The sequence below is a fragment of the Malaclemys terrapin genome, chromosome 2 (genome assembly GCF_027887155.1).
Source record: "Malaclemys terrapin pileata isolate rMalTer1 chromosome 2, rMalTer1.hap1, whole genome shotgun sequence".
NCBI lineage: Eukaryota > Metazoa > Chordata > Testudines > Emydidae > Malaclemys > Malaclemys terrapin.
In genome coordinates, this window is record NC_071506.1 from 9141578 (window position 1) to 9159556 (window position 17979).

A 17979-nucleotide genomic window follows, 5' to 3' on the forward strand; every position below is an offset into this window, starting at 1 on the left:
ATTTTATTGGAATGAAACATTTTGTTCAACCCAAAATGAAAATGTTGTGGACTTCTGAATCTGCAAAAATTGTCTTTTTTGGTCTGATCTGAAACAATTTGTTTTTTAACTTTGTCAAAATTGCCAATGAACCTAAAAATCTATTATTCACCCAGCTGTACTAGAACCAGCTTGACCAGGGGGTTGATCTGGTCGGAGACACCTCTCCTCTGTTTCTAGAAGCTGAAAAAAACATCACTGAACATTAGTTCTACATATCCAGCATTTATATGATGAGCCTTCTTCAGCCCCAGTGAAGATATGTGAATGTTCCCGGCATTTTGGAAATATTCCTCTCAAATTGGATTGTTTTTTCCCACATTGCTATTTACTAAATCCAGAGTTTAGGTGTGGCCTCTGAGCACAGAATTTGGAGTTCTAATCCTAGCTCAGATGATGAATCCTTTTGTGACCTTAGGAAGTCACCTGATCTCTGCCTCAGTTTCACCATATGGAAAGCGGTGGTGATGATACTGCCCTACCCGGGGATGTGTTGTGGGTCAGTCAATGTTTGTAAAGCATTACGCATTGTTGTTGTTACTTGCATTACAGTAGCACCTAGAGGTTCCTTGTGCCAGATGCTGTACACACATATAGGAAAAGATGGTCCTTGCACCGAAGAGCTTACATTGTAAATAGACAAGATAAAGAGTGGGGGGGAGGACAGTATTGTTATACCCATTTTACAGAAGAAGGCTTGAGACACCAGAGAGATTCAATGATTTGACCAACGTTGTACAGCAAGCTTGTAGCAGAAGTGGGAATTGAACCTTGATCTCCTGAGTTCCTAGCCAGTGCCTTAAGCACAAGACTATCCTTCCTCTTTCTGTTATTAACTAGGGTGTTTGTTTTTCCAGTTTATCTTTGACCTTATGGTCTGTGGGAAGCTGAACAACAACCAGGCGACTGAGGAATTTGTCCTTCACTCTTCTGCTCCCCTGGACACTGCTGTCAAGCTTTCCCGGGCCTTCAACATGGCTGCCCTGAAGGAGAAGGAACGCGCCAAAGACTTGCTGACTGCTGCCAAGTACACTGAGAGCATGGCCACTGAGCTCCTGACGCTGGCCTCTGGAGGTAGAAGTGCTGGCTACCTTCTCCGTGCAGTGGATCACAGAGGCACTACCATGCTGGACTCGCTAATTGAATGTGAACAGAAGGATGTAGTAGCGCATCCAGCAGTGCAAAAATACCTGACAGAAGTCTGGTATGGCAGCCTGAAGTGGGCCCCATGGAAGATCGCCCTTTTGTTCGTCTGCTTCCTAGCATGCCCCCCCATGTGGCTGGTTTTCTCCCTACCCCTGAAACATAGGTTCAATAAAATTCCTATCATGAAGTTCATGAGCCACTTGGCATCTCATATCTTCCTGCTCATCCTGTTCATCCTAACCATAGTGTATCCCCCTATTAGCCCCATCTATGAAGGTCACATGGTGCCATACTGGAACGAGTGGTTGCTCTTAGCTTGGCTGCTGGGGACACTAGTCACCGAGCTCACCCATTCTGGAGAAAGGGCTGGCCTGGCTTGGATCAGAGTGTTCGTCTTGGGCTTCTCTGCCATTGCTTTCCTTTGCCATTTGCTGGCCTTGATGTTCACCGGCACCGATCGCTTGCACTGCCTGTTTGCCAGGAACATCTTCCTAGGGGTGGCCATGACACTCTCCTTTGTGCAGTTCCTGGAGTTCCTCACCTTCCACCACCTCTTTGGCCCTTGGGCTGTCATAATCAGGAACCTCATGAAGGATCTCACCAGGTTTGCAGTCATCCTGGGCTTGTTTCACATAGCCTTCACCATGCAGCTGTCGTCCGTCTACCAGCCAGTCTACCCTGAACCAAAGACCAATCTCTCAGCTGCCGGTGGGAACGCGACTGTGAGCACCATTATCCAGGACCCCGTTGTCGTCATGGTCACATTATTCTTCTCCTTGTTTGGCCTCGTTGACCCCGAGTCCCTGCCCTCACTCACCAGAACTCCCCAGTTCACTTTTGTCATCATCCGCTTTGTGTTTGGGGTCTACCTGATCGTGACCTTGATTGTGCTGATCAACCTGCTGATCGCCATGATGAGTGACACCTACCAGAGGATACAGGCCCAGTCTGACACGGAGTGGAAGTTTGGCAGGGCCATGCTCATCAGGGACATGACTAGGAAGTCTGGAACACCTTCCCCCTTTAACCTCTTCACAAATCTTCTCTATTATATCAAAATACTTTGCAAACACAAAGGTACAACTGCTAATTTATATGTAGATTGTGTCACAGAATATTTTTACTTTGCAGTCCTAGGCATGTTCCCGAAGCCTATAGAAGAAATGAAATGGTTGAATGTCGGCAGCTGTAAGAGTTTTTAGGGAGACCTTGGAAAGTGGGAGCAGTGGCAGTGCCTGGATTTATTTAAGGTCCTCACCGAGGGGCAGCATGTGCTGCGTCAGGCACCACATTCATGGCTTCGTTCTGTCCTCACTTACAGTCAAGCAACTCCTTTGAGGCAGAAAGTAGAACATGAGTCCTTGGTTCTCTCTGTTGCTTACATTACAGACTAGAGTTGAGTGGGAACTCAATTTTTCAATATGTGGGAAATTCTGTGAGTCTGAACAAAATTCCATTCCAAAATGGAACAAAAACAAAATAATTCAAAATTTTCTGGAAAACAAAATTATGGAAAAAAAATTCATTTCAGGTGAATCAAAGCGTTTCATTCCAATTTTGACATTTTTGTATACTATAAAATAAATTTCTAAATGAAAAGTCATTTCAAAACAAAAAATGCAAACATTCCATTAAGCAGTGTCAAAATGGAATGTTTCAACCTAAATCCAAATCCTTTCTTTTTTCTTCCCCAAAACTAAACTGCATCAAAATTGACACATTTATGGTGAAATGATTCACTTTCAACGAATTGATATTTTCCAACAGAAAAAGATTCCATCAGAAAATTTCTTTTCTTACAGCCCAAATACCCTCTAGGCGACCCAACAGTGGACATCTAGTCTGGAGGCCACAGAACCTCGATATTTCTGATCGAGCTCACAATATTATGAATGTTGCCACAGTGCATAGTAACTTTATACCATTGTACTACGTTCCAAGCAACGCATCAAAGCACTTTCCACTCATCTACACCTAAATGTGGGCTAGTAGTGTGCAATATAGACGTTTTGGGTACATAGGCAATGATCGCCTCCAACAAAAATATCTTGCCAATGAAGACAGATGGCTCTCTGATAGACCCAGGCAACTCCTGGTCCAGGCATATCATTTGCTAGGTGGCAAGGTGGGCAGTTAGTCCCTCAGAACTTAGACCTGTGAATTTGGAAGGAGAGGAAAACTATCTACTCCACTCCCCCAACCCATATTATCACATATAATGTTCTATATGCTGACACAACTTTGCCCTCCGCCCCCAAATTTTTCGGAAATGACACCCCTGCCTTGGACATCAGTGTGGCTAGATGGGTGGTAGGGTAAGTGCAGGAAGAATGTCTCCAAGTCTAATGGAAACTGTTACTTTCCAGGAAAGGAGGCTAAGAGTTTTGTGATGTATGTCCTCTTAAAGAGACACTGCTCCATTCCTTCTCACAGACATACAAGAGAATGGGGTATAAGTGCCCTCACATGACCTGAGGCTGCTGTATTACATCTCCTGAGAGATCAGTTTTAATTTATTTTAAAATAAAGGGTTGGGGGGGTATACATTTTTATTCTACTGACACTCATTACATTGGGAATGTTTCAGAAATCATGGTGTACTTGCAGTGGTGGGTTTTTCATATACATAGCCCTTTCCTACATGAATGTCACATGGACAGCTGCAACTCCCCCTTCTCCCCAAACCAGAACCAAGCATGCATCATTTAACCAAGTAGCTAATCAACATAATAGTATTTTATTTCCCAAGAAGCTCTGGAAACAGGATATATAACTGTAATCCCAGATAAAAAGGATATCAAATTGGAGTTAAGGTTGAGCACATGTTAGTAATTTAAGGGTAATTACAGGGATGTTGTAATTATCCCAAAACCAAGCATTACCAATCCAGGAAATTCAGTTAAGGTTAAATTTAAAAGAAATTCAGTTATGTTAAGGAAACTCCAATGCACAGTTAAGGCACCCAGACAACGTTAACTCCGCCCTGTAGTGACACGTGGAATAACCATACAATTAGGATTAGTGCATAATAGAAATCAGTTTAATCTTTTCTATAAGACTAAGGCTATGTTGAACTCTTCCCCTTTTTTTCCTCATGATGCCACTATAGGGCAGAACTAAGAAACTAACATCAATAGTAAATACAAACAAAAAAGCCTTAGAAAAAGAACATGTAGGCTGTGGAATTGTTTTGCAGTAAGAAGTTCTATTGCTTGAGACATTAAAATCTAAACTGGACTAGGCACTTGAAACTGAACTGTTAGAGACAATCCTGCAGGGATATGTGGACAAGATGAGCTAATAAATCTTCCCCATCTCCAATTTCTGTGCTTCTATGAGAAATGTAATCCCAGGAGACTGAGGGCCTGATCCTGAGAAGTGAAGTCAATGGACTAGACTTCACCCTAGGCAAACCTACTATAAATAGGTCTTATCAGGGCTGTTACTGGCATTGGCCCCGTTCTCAGTCATTTCAGACCCTCTTGGCATTTGGAGTTGTGATTTTCCAGCATTCCCTTCCATGATTTTCCCAGTTGTCTGGTTCAGAAATGTGGCTCAACGCGTAGTACCTCAGGGCTGGCAGAGGGACAATGTCCTACAGAGAGGAGCAAACATCTGAAAAAAATATTCTGCTCCGATGAAAATCTAACTTCTCTGTGTTCACTCGCTCGCTATGTTTAAATTGGGTGAGTGTACCCAGAGAGTGTATTCATGGCGGGAAAGTTGGTGTGAACGACAAATGTTAAGTGAATATGAGAAGATATTTTTGGAGAGTGAATTTTGCAATCGCAATGCTATGTGTTACACTCATCCTGACAGAGATCAGAAGCATTGCTGTGTGACCTATCTAAACTAACCAGATATCAAACTGCTGCAGGCCAAGAATTATTCACCAAAACTAATTGACAAATAATATCTAATAATGATTAAATTCAAGAAAATTGTAAGCCGCTAGTGGACAACATGCAAATGGAGAAGGAGGCTAAAATCAGTGAATGTATTATTATCGCTTCTTGGCTCTCTGTGAGCTGAGGGGTGAAAACATTATCTGCATTTGTCAGCTCTTACTTCAGGGTGTTAGCACAGGGCATGCTAAATTGGGAAAGATATTGGACAATTTTTTTTATTTTTTAATTAAAAATGGCTTTTTTGTCAAACTGGAAATTTCCATGACAAATCATAGAATATTAGGGTTGGAAGAGACCTCATGGTCATCTAGTTCAATTCCCTGCTCAATGCAAAAAAAAATTTTGACCAAAAAAATCAGTTTTGTTTTTTTTTTAATGAAAAGCCAAAATCACCAAAATTGAAAAAAATCAAGGGATTTGGTAACTGAAAACCAAAAAAATTTCAAGTCAGATGAAAGTTTTCAGTAAAACCAACTATTTTTCCCCTGTCTGCCTGAAATCTTTCATTTTTTGAAAACTGTAAGCGTTGAGGGGTTTTAACAAACAAAAAAAACCCAACCAACCCAAAACACTGACAAAAATTGTTTTTTTCTTTAAATTTCATCCAAAACCAATTTTTTTTCTGAGGGGGCATTTCCCAAAAAGCTCTATAAAATTTACAAACTTGGGTCCCTAAAGGTGGCCTCCTAAAAATCCACATTTAGACACCCAAATAAAAGCTTTTCTTTAGGAGCCTAAATGCATATTCATGAGCTGAACTGTAGGCACCGGGGCGTGAAAATGTTGTCCAGTGATTACGGTAATCCTCAGATGTGATCTGACTCTTTTTCAGGGCCAAAAATTAAAGATGAATAAAGTTTTTCTATTTTGAGGTCAAGGAGAGGGGTAAACCAGTCATTCCACTCCTGAGTATTGGCAATCTTTCCAATATGATCGTTCCAACACCGCAGCTGGGCACATACAGTGAAAAAATAAATTGAAAACAATCAGTAATAACGATTTGGAGCCAATAATTAATATTTCTCAAGATAACTTGAACAACTCTCTGCACAATTTGACCTGAGGCCCTGCTATTGCTGAGATATTTCCAATCTCATCTCAACCAAGTAGCACAGAAATCTCATTGGAGGCCCTAGTCTTTGGAGAGGTCCACACTCGGAAGACTCATGTAAGCCTTGAATGAACATCCCAACTTTGGCACTCCTACCTGAACCTATGATATGTTCAAAGGTTGTCTGTCACTAATTTGCTGTGTGAAGATGGGAGGGGGGTTTATTGGTATAGGGGGTTTATTGGTATAGACTATATGTATCTCACGTACCAGCTAGCACAATTGTATCAAAAACAGACTAATAAGACAAGCATGGGAAAACGTGAAGATAAATCCTCATTGTAGAGGTTAAGATCCTGTTTGTACACAATCCTACTCATCTGAGCTTCTGTGCTCCTCCAAGGTAAGCTGTGCTCCACTGAACGAAGAGACCTGATAAACGAAGAGGAAGACCTGGACAGCACTTCCGACACACGATCCATCAATATGCTGGCTCACACATCCATGGGTTGGATTAGGGTTGCTGCCAAGAGGATGACACAAGTATCACCAGAAGGTACTGACCCTTTGCTGAGCCATATGCTAGAAATCCACAATAGACCGCCAGAAGGGGACCAAATTATATAGGGTGCCCCAGTAGGGTGCACCTCTGACACTGAGCAAAGGAAACCATATGCTGATATCAGGGGAAGGGGCGTCCTAATCAGGAGAGCTATTTGATAATGGAATGGAAAGAAGACCCCATTGCTGGAGGATACAAAACGCAGGGAACAATCCTCCACTGGATGATTTAGACACCCTAATGGGTCTTTGCTATTTCCTTGATTCTAAATCTTTCCCTAGGAAAGGTGAACAGTTGATCTTTAATGTACCTGTTGTTTTTTCTCTGTACTTCTGGGATCCTCAGACTGTGTGGTTGGGCTGTTGCCATATGTCTCACTTCTGTTATTTCTGTACGGCGTCAGTACCGTTGGTGCAAATAGCCTTTTCCTCTGCAGCTCTTGTCTTCCTGTATCCTGCAATTGCCTTCCTATATCTCTCCACCACACTGATTCTCCGTATTGGTTCATGTAGCTGGAAGAGTCTCTCTTCCCCCCCCCTTATCTACACATCTGAATTTTTTGTCCCCCTTTGCTGTCCTTTGTTGTTCCACTTCCTAAGAGTATTATCCATTTTGGGAAATATTGTGGCTGAAAGGTGCTCCGCAGAATGAACTTCTGCATGTGCTACCATATCTAGGCACAACAGAGCGCCCTAAGGATGGAGTCATTACTCTGCCTGTCTTTGCTTTAATGCTGTTGGTTCAGACACTTAGGAGTCAGTTTTCAAAGCAGTGGGAGGGAGGGGGTTTCAGCCAGTGCTGCTTATGTTTTGTCTGGAGAGGCCAAATTGTACATCAATGTAACACAACATTTCACTAACACGACTCTCCACAAAGGTTCCTCCTCCCCCTCTGCTGTTATCTAGCTTGGCTTGGAACTTACAGTGCTGTTGGAGGCGGCTGGAAGGGAGGTTTCTTTTCAGTAGGTTAGGCCGACCCTATGAGTTTGAAGAGAGGAAACCAGATATTGGCAAATCGGATAAACACGATAGAATTCCATGGCCCATTCAGAATGAATTTGGGGGGGCGGAGGGGGCACATCTTTGGTGAAAGGGAGCCTCCCCCTCTTTCATTGCCTTAGTGATAGAAGAGGATGGGGTGTTTCCCTCTCTCACTGTACACTCACCGGGAATGGGTTCAGTATGAGAGAGTGCCTCCTACCTCGGCCGCAGGGCCATTCTGAGCCTGCTCTATCACAGAGACAGAGGCGGGACGGGATGGATTCGGCCTTGCAGCGAGAGCATGTTTCACAGAGGAAAATCAGAGATGCATTTATTCTTGATTCATATTTGTTTCCTATGAGCTGCTGCCTCCGCCTCACCAGACTGGACTAAGACCAACTTAATTTGCATAGCCACTGACAGCTTTCAGTCTGATACAGGCGGGATTTGAACCCATAAACTAGTGGTGAGAGGCTCTATCTCTATTTACCAAACCACTGCTCCCTCAATAGGAGCTTCAAGTGCACGTCTGAAGGCAGAATCTTTTCTGTAAGTAATCCCATTAAATCAGATGCAATCATTGCATTAACTACAGAAAATTAATATTAAATATATAATTAAATTAAATTAATGGAGATATCCTATCTCCTAGAACTGGAAGGGACCTTGAAAGGTCATCAAGTCCAGCCCCCTGCCTTCACTAGCAGGACCAAGTACTGATTTTGCCCCAGATCCCGAAGTGGCCCCCTCAAGGACTGAACTCACAACCCTGGGTTTAGCAGGCCAATGCTCAAACCACTGAGCTATCCCTCCCCCCAACACATCATACAATTAACCCTAAGTAACCTATTTCATTGGGTAATTTAGTAATTTATATAAGTTTATTTCCTTAATCATGAGAACCTACGAGTTTAAGAAGTCAGTAATCTCAGCAGCTCCAAATAATATCAGACAATATATTTTAAGCAGGGGCGGCTCCAGGCACCAGCGCACCAAGTGTGTGCCTGGGGCGGCCAGCTGCGGGGGGCGGCCTGCCGGTCGCTGTGAGGACAGCAGTCAGGGAGCCTTTGGTGGCATGCCTGCGGGAGGTCCCGCGGTTTTGGTGGCAATTCTGCGGCGGATACGCCGAAGCCCCGGGACCGACAGACCTCCTGCAGGTGCGCTGCCGAATCCGCATTACCAGCGGACCTCCCATAGGCGCGCCACCAAAGGCTGCCTCACTGCTGTGCTTGGGGCAGCAAAATACATAGATCCACCCCTGATTTTAAGACACTGAGTTTGTGAGGGTCCATAAACAAACACATGCAGACACCACCATTGCCAACTAATCTGCACAGCCCCAGGATTGAACTCTAGATCTTTGCTCCAAAAGCAGACCTCCACCACCTGAACAAAATGGGAAGTCCCGTTACCTTTACAGCAGTATTGTGAGATACTCTTTGTAGTCCTCCAGCCACCAGGAGGCGATATAATCACACTTGAGCAGGTCTGATTTCATCCAGGAGAGGATTATGGGGTCTGACACTTATACTGAACCAACTCCGCCTGTTAGAGGGACTCCAAAAAAAAAAAAAAAGGAGCCTTGTGCATGGATGGGTGACTTTCTCCTCTTGCCCTCTTAGCCATCTCTTGTTCTGTCCTTAGGTGGGCACATTCGAAGCCCTCTGCCAGCAGGGCCGCTGCACATTGAGGAGGCAATAGACTGGCACAGCGTGGCGCTCCGCTATTACTCCTTGAAAGGGCGGATGGACAGAGCACTGTTGGAGAGGGAATTGTCCATGCACCATGAGGAGAAGAGGGGTGTGCAGCCCATCCATCTGCTGGTGAACGGCCAGGACGTGTGCAGAGTCTAGCCTGTTTGCACCCAGCTCCCTAGTACCAGCCATTGCTGTGACGTGGGTCCCCTCTGGGCTGTCTGAATGCAGTAGGGCATGAACGGCGATGTGTTGTATGTCCAAACGGAATGCAATAAAGATAATTTTCCGTGTTTCCTCCACGTCCAAATCCGTTGGATTTTTGTACTCGTGATCCTCCCTCTGGGGCCTGATCCTGAGAGGTGCTGAGTGTCTCCGGCAAGGTACATCTGTCTGGAGCCTAGCACCGAGGGGGCTCAGCACTTCAAAGGATTGGAACCTAATATGGGGATTCTGGCTGGTCAGCCACGACCTTCTCCAGCACCCATAGGAGGTACTGGTCATGCTACATGCCCTCAGGAAGGAAGTTTCCCCTGAAGGTTTGGATTTGGCTTCTGGTTTCTCCCTGCCTTAGTGGTTGTGGCAGTTTTACTGTGCCTATTCCACAGGTGGTGGAGAGAATCACTGGGCTATGGGGACAGCAATCGGACTAGCAGGACAGCTCAGGCTAGAGAAACGCTCTCCTGTGTAAAACCAGTCCTAGCTTCACTGCCAGCTGCCGCATAGTGAAGAATTGCATTGTCCTCCCATGATGCAATGGGCTAAACCGCTTTCACAGACACCCCCGGTGGGCAGAGGTGTGAGGGCTATAAATCCCCATCTCCACCCCCTACACCTTTGCTCAGAGGTTAGGCACAGCAGCAATCCACAGTCATTCCTGAGGGCAAGGACTATTGGAGGCTAATGGCAATGGAAGAGTGGGCCAGCTAGGAGGATATTCCACACAACTCAGCCTGGGAAAGGGTGTAGCTCTGGCCTGCTGCCCCCTGGTGCTCCCAAAGTCATGAGCCCAAGTCACTTCCCGTGTAGGAGTGCTTCTCTGCAGCCTTGCTGCCACGGGGCTCTGGCTTCATGGTTGCAGTGTAGCCCAAAGAGAAGAGACAATAGTACAGTGAAGAGAAATGGAAGGTGCAGACCCACGTGCTTCAGGATTCCCCCCTCACCGGGCAGAGATGCAGACCTGCTGCCCAGGGGTTGTGCCACCTGGAACCTGCATTTCATCGAAATCCATTCAGCGACTGGGGCTTACCAGTGTAAGCAGCTACTCCGGGGAGAAGTGACATGAATGTAGCTGGTAAAATAGGGGCCCTGAGGATAGTAGGGACTACTGGTTAGCACAAGGGGGCAGGGAATCAGGACTCCTGTGCTCTGGTCCAGAATCTTGACACTTAATCCCAGCTCTTAGGCCGGTCACTTAACCGTTCTGTGCCTCAGTTTGTCTGTCTGTAAATAGAGATGACAATCACACCTCCCTCATGGGAACGCTGCAGAGCGCTGAGGTCCTGGGAGAGCTGGCGCTTTGGGACAGATCTGCGCTCTCATTGAAATCAATGGCCAAAAATCCATTGATTTCAGCGACAGCAGGGCTAAGCCTTATATAAGGGTAAATAAAGGTTGCAAGTTTTTGGCTTCTATAAATCTGCACTCTTTCGTTGGTGGTCTGTCTGAACAGGCTTTGTATGAGCTAACCTCCTCTCCCATCCCCACAAGCAGCCAGGCTGCCTGTCTGTGGGTGGTCAGGACAGCGCCTGCATACCACCGAGAATGGATGCCGAGGAGACACTCCGTGTGCGAGATCGCCGTGCTGTGCAGGAGGAGTTCCAATGTGCTGAAGTCTCCAGGATGAGACACCACTGGGGGGGGGGGGCAGCGCGTGGCTTGCTGAGAACCGAAATATTGGAAGTATTCAAGAGTTTGGGCAGAAGCAGGAAAGCATGCTTAGGCACCTCCCCGCAGTGCTCCTGGTGAGTATCTGAGTGTGTTGTGGGTCTGCACTTCACAGCTCATAGGGACTTCAGGAACACAGTAATACAGCACTACAGGAGTGCCCCAGTAGCTATTATTATAAGTAAGCTGGGATGGTTGAGTGGTTGAGGCACAGCAGGGGGACTCAAGAGCCCTGGGTTTAATTCCTGTCTCTGTCACTGACTTTCTGTGTGACCTTGGGCAACTCACTTACTCCCTGCATTTCCCATCTGCAGCATGGGGATAATACTACTGCTTGTAACTGACTTGTCTACATACGGTATTTGTACACTGCAAAAAAACAGCCCCGTAGCAGCGAGTCTCAGAGCCTGTGTCAACTGACTCTGGCTCACGCTACAAAGCCAAAAATAGCAATGTAGGCGTTCCCACTCGGGCTAGAGCCCCGTCTTTCAAATCCAGCCGGGGGGAGGTCTAAGAGCCTGGCTCCGGCCTGAGTGGGAACATTTACACTGCTATTTTTAGCCCTGTAGTACAAGCCCAAGACAGTTGACCCGGACTCTGAGTCTTGCTGCCGCAGGTTTTGTTTGAGGTGTTTTTGCAGTATAGACGTACCCGTCAAGCAGGGGTGACCTGTTGCTATATATCTGTACAGCACCGAGCATGCTCAGCTGGTTCCAGGGTTGCCAGGTGTCCGGGTTTTCAACTGGAAAGTCCACTCGAAAGGGGACCTGTGCAGTATCCGGTCAGCACTGCTGACTGGACCCCAAAAGTCCAGTTACCAAAGTAACCACAATTGGCCTCTGCCACCGGGAGGGCGGGAAGAGCAGCTGCTGCTGGAGTTGGAGGGATCCTGACAGTGCACTGCACTTGTGGAGCAGGGCCAGGCTCGCTGCCCATGACAGCCCATCCCACCTTCTCCTCCTCCCAGGGCCCTGGCTTTCTCCGGGCCCTCACTCCAGGGACAGACACACCTCGCTGTGCTCCAAATGGACAGGCAGGCAGGCTCCACGTCAGCTCCTCCCACCTGGCTCTTCAGGTGGCAGGTGAGTCCCAGGAGAGGGGGGAGTAAGTGACGAGGGCCTGTAAGGTTCGGTTATGCAAAAAGGGAAAGTTGGCTACATTACCTGGTTCCCTAAGTGTTACTATACTATAATACAAAATAGCAGCACCAACCCCATTATGGGGGCACACAAAACTATCCTCAATGAGGAGACATTTTCATTCCAAGCCCATTTTTCTGGGGTGCTTTAACTTTCTGGGGATAAACATTATCTTCTGAGCTGAGTTAGGGAGAACTTAGGGATGTAGAAATCTCGTCGACGTCACGGTCTCCTTTGAGAACAGGACTCCGGCATTTTGCGAAGCCCGAACTCGTAAGCTGGAAAAGTACGCCCCCCTGGCTGACACCCTGAGAGTGAAGGGCTATAAGGTGCAGATTGACGCCCTGATTGTCGGAGCCCTGGGCGTCTGGGACCCCTGCAACGAGCGTGTGCTGCGGACCTGCGGGATCGGTCGACGCTATGCACGTCTCATGCAGCGCCTCATGGTCTCAGATGCCATCCGATGGTCCAGGGACATCTACATCGAACACATCACCAGCCATCGACAGTACCAGGAGACGTGAGCCAGAGTGACATCGTTCTCCCACTACGAGAAAGGGACCAAGTGACCTTCTCCGTTGGATCATATGAACTGGAACCATAAACTCCCTAAACATTAAATCTCACCAAATGAGGGTCAATCCATCCTCATCATCATATCAACTCATTATACTCCACACCCAAACACAATCACTCTATGAACTTCATACCCTCATATCTCAATATCTGTGCTTTGACCCATCAACCTTTTACCCCCAATTGGGGATATTGCAGATTATGTGTTCCTCATGCCACCTGATCTTAAGCCAAACTTTGCACCCTCGATAATCTGGATGTTATTCCCTGATAACCAGAAACTTCTATGCTCAAACTCTGTTCACAATTTTTTTTTAACATCATCTTAATAAAATTTTAAAATGGGCAATGACCTCCTGGGTCATCAAGTCCATCCCCTGCTATCACAGGCTACCCCATCATATAACCCCATTCATAAATATATCCAGCTCCATCTTCAAACTGGTTAGGTTGTTGCCCCCATCCCCACTCCTGTTGGGAGGCTGTCCCAGACCCTCTCTCCTCTGATGGTTAGAAACCATGTTTTAATTTCCACCCACAATGTATTCATGGCCAGCGGTAGCTGACCTATAGAAAATCCACCATCTGTTTGAAGAGCTATTCCCCTGTGATTGCTGGCAATTGGAGGAAGCGTTAGTGCCCTGTTAAATCTCTAGTGTGAATCAACAAGCCTCTTGAATAGCTAGACATTTGAAAGGTTAAGAAAACTGCCCTTTTTTTTCCCACCAGAGGCTAAATTTTTTCTGAAGAGCAGCCTAGCCTCTCAGTGTTAACGTCTTATTTCAGGTCAGCATCCCTGCTAACGCCATGAGCAGATAAGCGAAGCAATTCTTTTGGTATTATTCCATATAGGACCAGATCCTGCCACACTTAGGTTGAGCCGTATGCACTGAAATCAAGGCTAGGCTCCGCTCTGCTTATGTCAGGCTTCCTTAGAAACAAATCTAACCAGTGAATGCCTTTAGCATGCTTATGAGTGTCGAGAATCACCTCTCGCTTGCGAATGTTTGTGAGCGTAGCGTCATTGTTGCTGATTTATGTTCTGAAAGGGGCCGTGTTTCAGTAACAATCCTGTTACAGTCTCATACCACGTTTACAGCAGTGTAACACCATTAACTCAAAGGGCACTTAGTCGGGGCCAAAGAGCCGGCCTATTTTTAGTATTGGAAGCCAGACGGCAATTGTACGGTATAAAGAACAGGAGTACTTGTGGCACCTTAGAGACTAACCAATTTATTTGAGCATAAGCTTTTGTGGACTCTACAGCCCACTTCTTCGGATGCATATAGAATGGAACATATATTGAGGAGATATATATACACACATACAGAGAGCATGAAAAGGTGGGAGTTGTCTTACCAACTCTGAGAGGCCAATTAAGTAAGAGAAAAAACTTTTGAAGTGATAATCAAGATATCAAACTGTCTGTACTGAGCTAAGAAGTGTGAGAATACTTCAATGGGGATATAGATTCAATGTTTGTAATGGCTCAGCCATTCCCAGTCTCTATTCAAGCCTAAGTTGATTGTATCTAGTAATTGGCCTCTCAGAGTTGGTAAGACAACTCCCACCTTTTCATGCTCTCTGTATGTGTATATCTATCTCCTCAATATATGTTCCATTCTATGCATCCGAAGAAGTGGGCTGTAGCCCACGAAAGCTTATGCTCAAATAAATTGGTTAGTCTCTAAGGTGCCACAAGTACTCCTGTTCTTTTTGCGGCTACAGACTAACACGGGTGCTACTCTGAAATTGTACGGTATGTTGCCTTCCTGAGATCCTTAGGGATGAATATCAGTGGTCTTATCATCAGTCCCTTTTTCACTCTCCACTGCTCACTGCCATGATACAGTCTGTGACAATACTGGTCTCAAATGGGCCAGAGGGACAGTCTGTGTCAGTCAGCAATATGCTGCAAAAGCTGCCTCCAGCTGGTAAAATACATCCTCTCCTACTCTGTCTAATCTCCAGCAGGAGTCTGTTAACAGGGAGCCAGATGATCCCGTTGTGCTCACCAAAAAGGAGCGGGTACCCACAGATGCCATTTTAATTTGTTTGGGTTTTTAAATGTGGTTTGTATTGTTGCCCTTTTGCTGAGCTGCCGCAGACATTGGGTATTTGTAGCTGGTCAGTTTCCTATTGGAGAAGAAATTGGCGATGCACAGTCAAGGTATTTCCTAGTGTGATGTTTGCTTACAACATGTGCCCAAGTCCCATTTACCTGGAATAGAGGTGGACACAAATGGCCCATGGGAGAGTGATTTCATTTGGCAGTAACCTCAGTGAAGGCACCACTACCCTGTCACCAAGAAGTTCTATGAAGGTATTTTAACAGGGCAATTTCCTGTAATATCCTTGAAAAAAGACTTATTAAATTAAGTTTCAGTATCTTTGGAGTCCATTGTATTAAAAATGCAAACATTATGTATTATTGTGGGATTGTATTAATGTCTCTGCGGGGAGACGTGGCCAATGGGGTGTGGTCTTAGCCTCAAAAGACTATATTGAACAATGGGACAAACAAAGTTAAGTGGGACTCTCAAGGGGAAGATGAACACAAATTTATCCCCGTCTAGCTTTTGAAGTTATACACTTAGGAGTGGGGCCTTTGTCTGCTGATCACCTGTTTGATGAAGACACGGTCAAAGGACCAAGCTGTACAAAGGAAAGAATGAGCTATTTATGGGGGTGCTTTTTCTGAGCAAAAGCTATTATGAACTGGTAACCTAAGCTATTATGAACTGGAACGGAAAATCCCCATGGTGGGATTTGAAGGACTGGCACCTACCAGAGCCCTTGTTGGAGTTGGGGTGATCTCTAGTAAGCTTGTTAGCATGTGTGTAGGTTCGTTTATTGCTTGTAATGTTTTCCTCTTAAGAATAAATGTGCTTGCTTATGTAAGCAGAGTCTGAATAAGCTCTCCCCTGACATCTAGTGGTGAGCTGTGGAAAAAGACTTCAGAAGCTGATCTCGTTTGCATGGACACACCCACCCTGCCTAGGTGCTCAGCATGATGGGACTGCTTTGCCAAATGATCATTTGTGGCTGGTGTTGGATCCCCAGTCTCCTTGTTATTGGGGCAGGACTAATAAAGGGTTGTTATCCTTGTTGTGTGAATTGAGGGCAGCAGAACTGTACTTGATATACCCCAATGGAGGAACTCACCCTCAACTTAACCACACTCGCTAGGCAGGGAACATGGGTTCCTCCAAAGCCCAATGACTTGAGAGAGGGGACAGGTAATGGGACAGGTGGTGTGGGTTGATCCTTCCTCTTCCCATGGTATAATAAAAGAGATAATTTAGACTCAATTGAGAGTCTTGTTACATGCTGCAGAGCTGAAATCACTGATCCTTTGGGACAGTGTCTCTATTGCAAGAGACTGCCCAGTGTGCACCAGCAGTGTGGATCCCCCACTAACAGCTGAACTCAATGAGAGCTGTGTTAAGTGTCGTGGGGGGACGGACCCTGAAGACATCTTGGCACGTGGCCAGCCCGGAAGCTGGTGGAGAAGTGCGGCAAGCGGCCAGCCAGGTGGCTGGCAGAGAGGCGTGGCTGGCAGGGCGGCCGGTGAAGAGGCGTGACCAGTAGGGCAGCTGGCAGCAAGGGAAGGCAAGCGGCCAGCTGGCGATGAGGCACGGCAAGCGGCCAGATAGCGGAGAGGTGTGGCCAGCAGGGCGGCTGGCGGAGAGGTGTGGCCAGCAGCCTGCAGAGCCCTGCAGAGGTGTGGCAATTGGCTCTTGGAGCGACGAGCAAGTGCCCAAGCAGTGCAGCATGTAAGGTGCCTCCTTACCCCCCCTCCACACAGGGTGGGAGGTGAACTCTGGGTCTGCACTTACCAAGGACAGCAACTGTGAGTGGGGTACAGAGAAGGGACGGGCATGTTAAAGGGACTTTTGGGTTGCTGGACTTAATACCCTGAGGGGAAAAGTATCAGGGGGTAGCTGTGTTAGTCTGTATCTACAAAAACAACAAGGAGTCTGGTGGCACCTTAAAGACTAACAGATTTATTTGGGCATAAGCTTTCGTGAGTAAAAACCTCACTTCTTCGGATGCATAGAGTGAAAGTTACAGATGCAGGCATTATATACTGACACATAGAGAGCAGGGAGTTACTTCGCAAGTGGAAAACCAGTGTTGACAGGGCCAATTCAATCAGGGTGGATGTAGTCCACTCCCAATAATAGATGAGGAGGTGTCAATTCCAGGAGAGGAAAAGCTGCTTCTGTAATGAGCCAGCCACTCCCAGTCCGTATTCAAGCCCAGATTAATGGTGTTGAATTTGCAAATGAATTTTAGTTCTGCTGTTTCTCTTTGAAGTCTGTTTCTGAAGTTTTTTTGTTCAATGACAGTGACTTTTAAATCTGTAATAGAATGACCAGGGAGATTGAAGTGTTCACTTACTGGCTTCTGTATGTTACCATTCCTGATATCCGATTTGTGTCCATTTATTCTTTTGCGGAGGGACTGTCCGGTTTGGCCAATGTACATGGCAGAGGGGCATTGCTGGCACATGATGGCATATATAACATTAGTGGATGTGCAGGTGAATGAGCCCTTGATGGTGTGGCTGATGTGGTTGGGTCCTCTGATGCTGTTGCCAGAGTAGATATGGGGACAGAGTAGGCAACGAGGTTTGCCACAGGTATAGGTTCCTGGGTTAGTGTTTCTGTGGTGTGGTGTGTAGTTGCTGGTGAGTATTTGCTTCAGGTTGGGGGGTTGTCTGTAAGCGAGGACTGGCCTGCCTCCCAAGGTCTGTGAGAGTGAGGGATCATTTTCCAGGATAGGTTGTAGATCGTGGATAATGCGCTGGAGAGGTTTTAGCTGGGGGCTGTATGTGATGGCCAGTGGTGTTCTGTTATTGTCCTTGTTGGGCCTGTCCTGTAGTAGGTGATTTCTGGGTACCCGTCTTGCTCTGTCAATCTGTTTCCTCAATTCCCCGGGTGGGTATTGTAGTTTTACGAATGCTTGATAAAGATCTTGTAGGTGTTTGTCTC

The 17979-nt window shown here is 46.2% G+C and overlaps 1 protein-coding gene across 1 annotated transcript in view; it reads left to right on the forward strand.

The window, feature by feature from the left end:
- Nucleotides 1-9682, forward strand: part of LOC128833097 (serine/threonine-protein phosphatase 6 regulatory ankyrin repeat subunit B-like) — an 88103-nt gene extending 78421 nt beyond the window's left edge. Inside the window, exons 26-28 of the mRNA XM_054021012.1 lie at nucleotides 897-2262; nucleotides 6548-6700; nucleotides 9331-9682. Of these exons, the coding sequence (XP_053876987.1) occupies nucleotides 897-2262; nucleotides 6548-6700; nucleotides 9331-9539 (1728 nt within the window). The 3' untranslated portion in view covers nucleotides 9540-9682. The remainder of the gene's footprint in view (nucleotides 1-896; nucleotides 2263-6547; nucleotides 6701-9330) is intronic.
- The last annotated feature ends 8297 nt before the right edge of the window (nucleotides 9683-17979 follow it).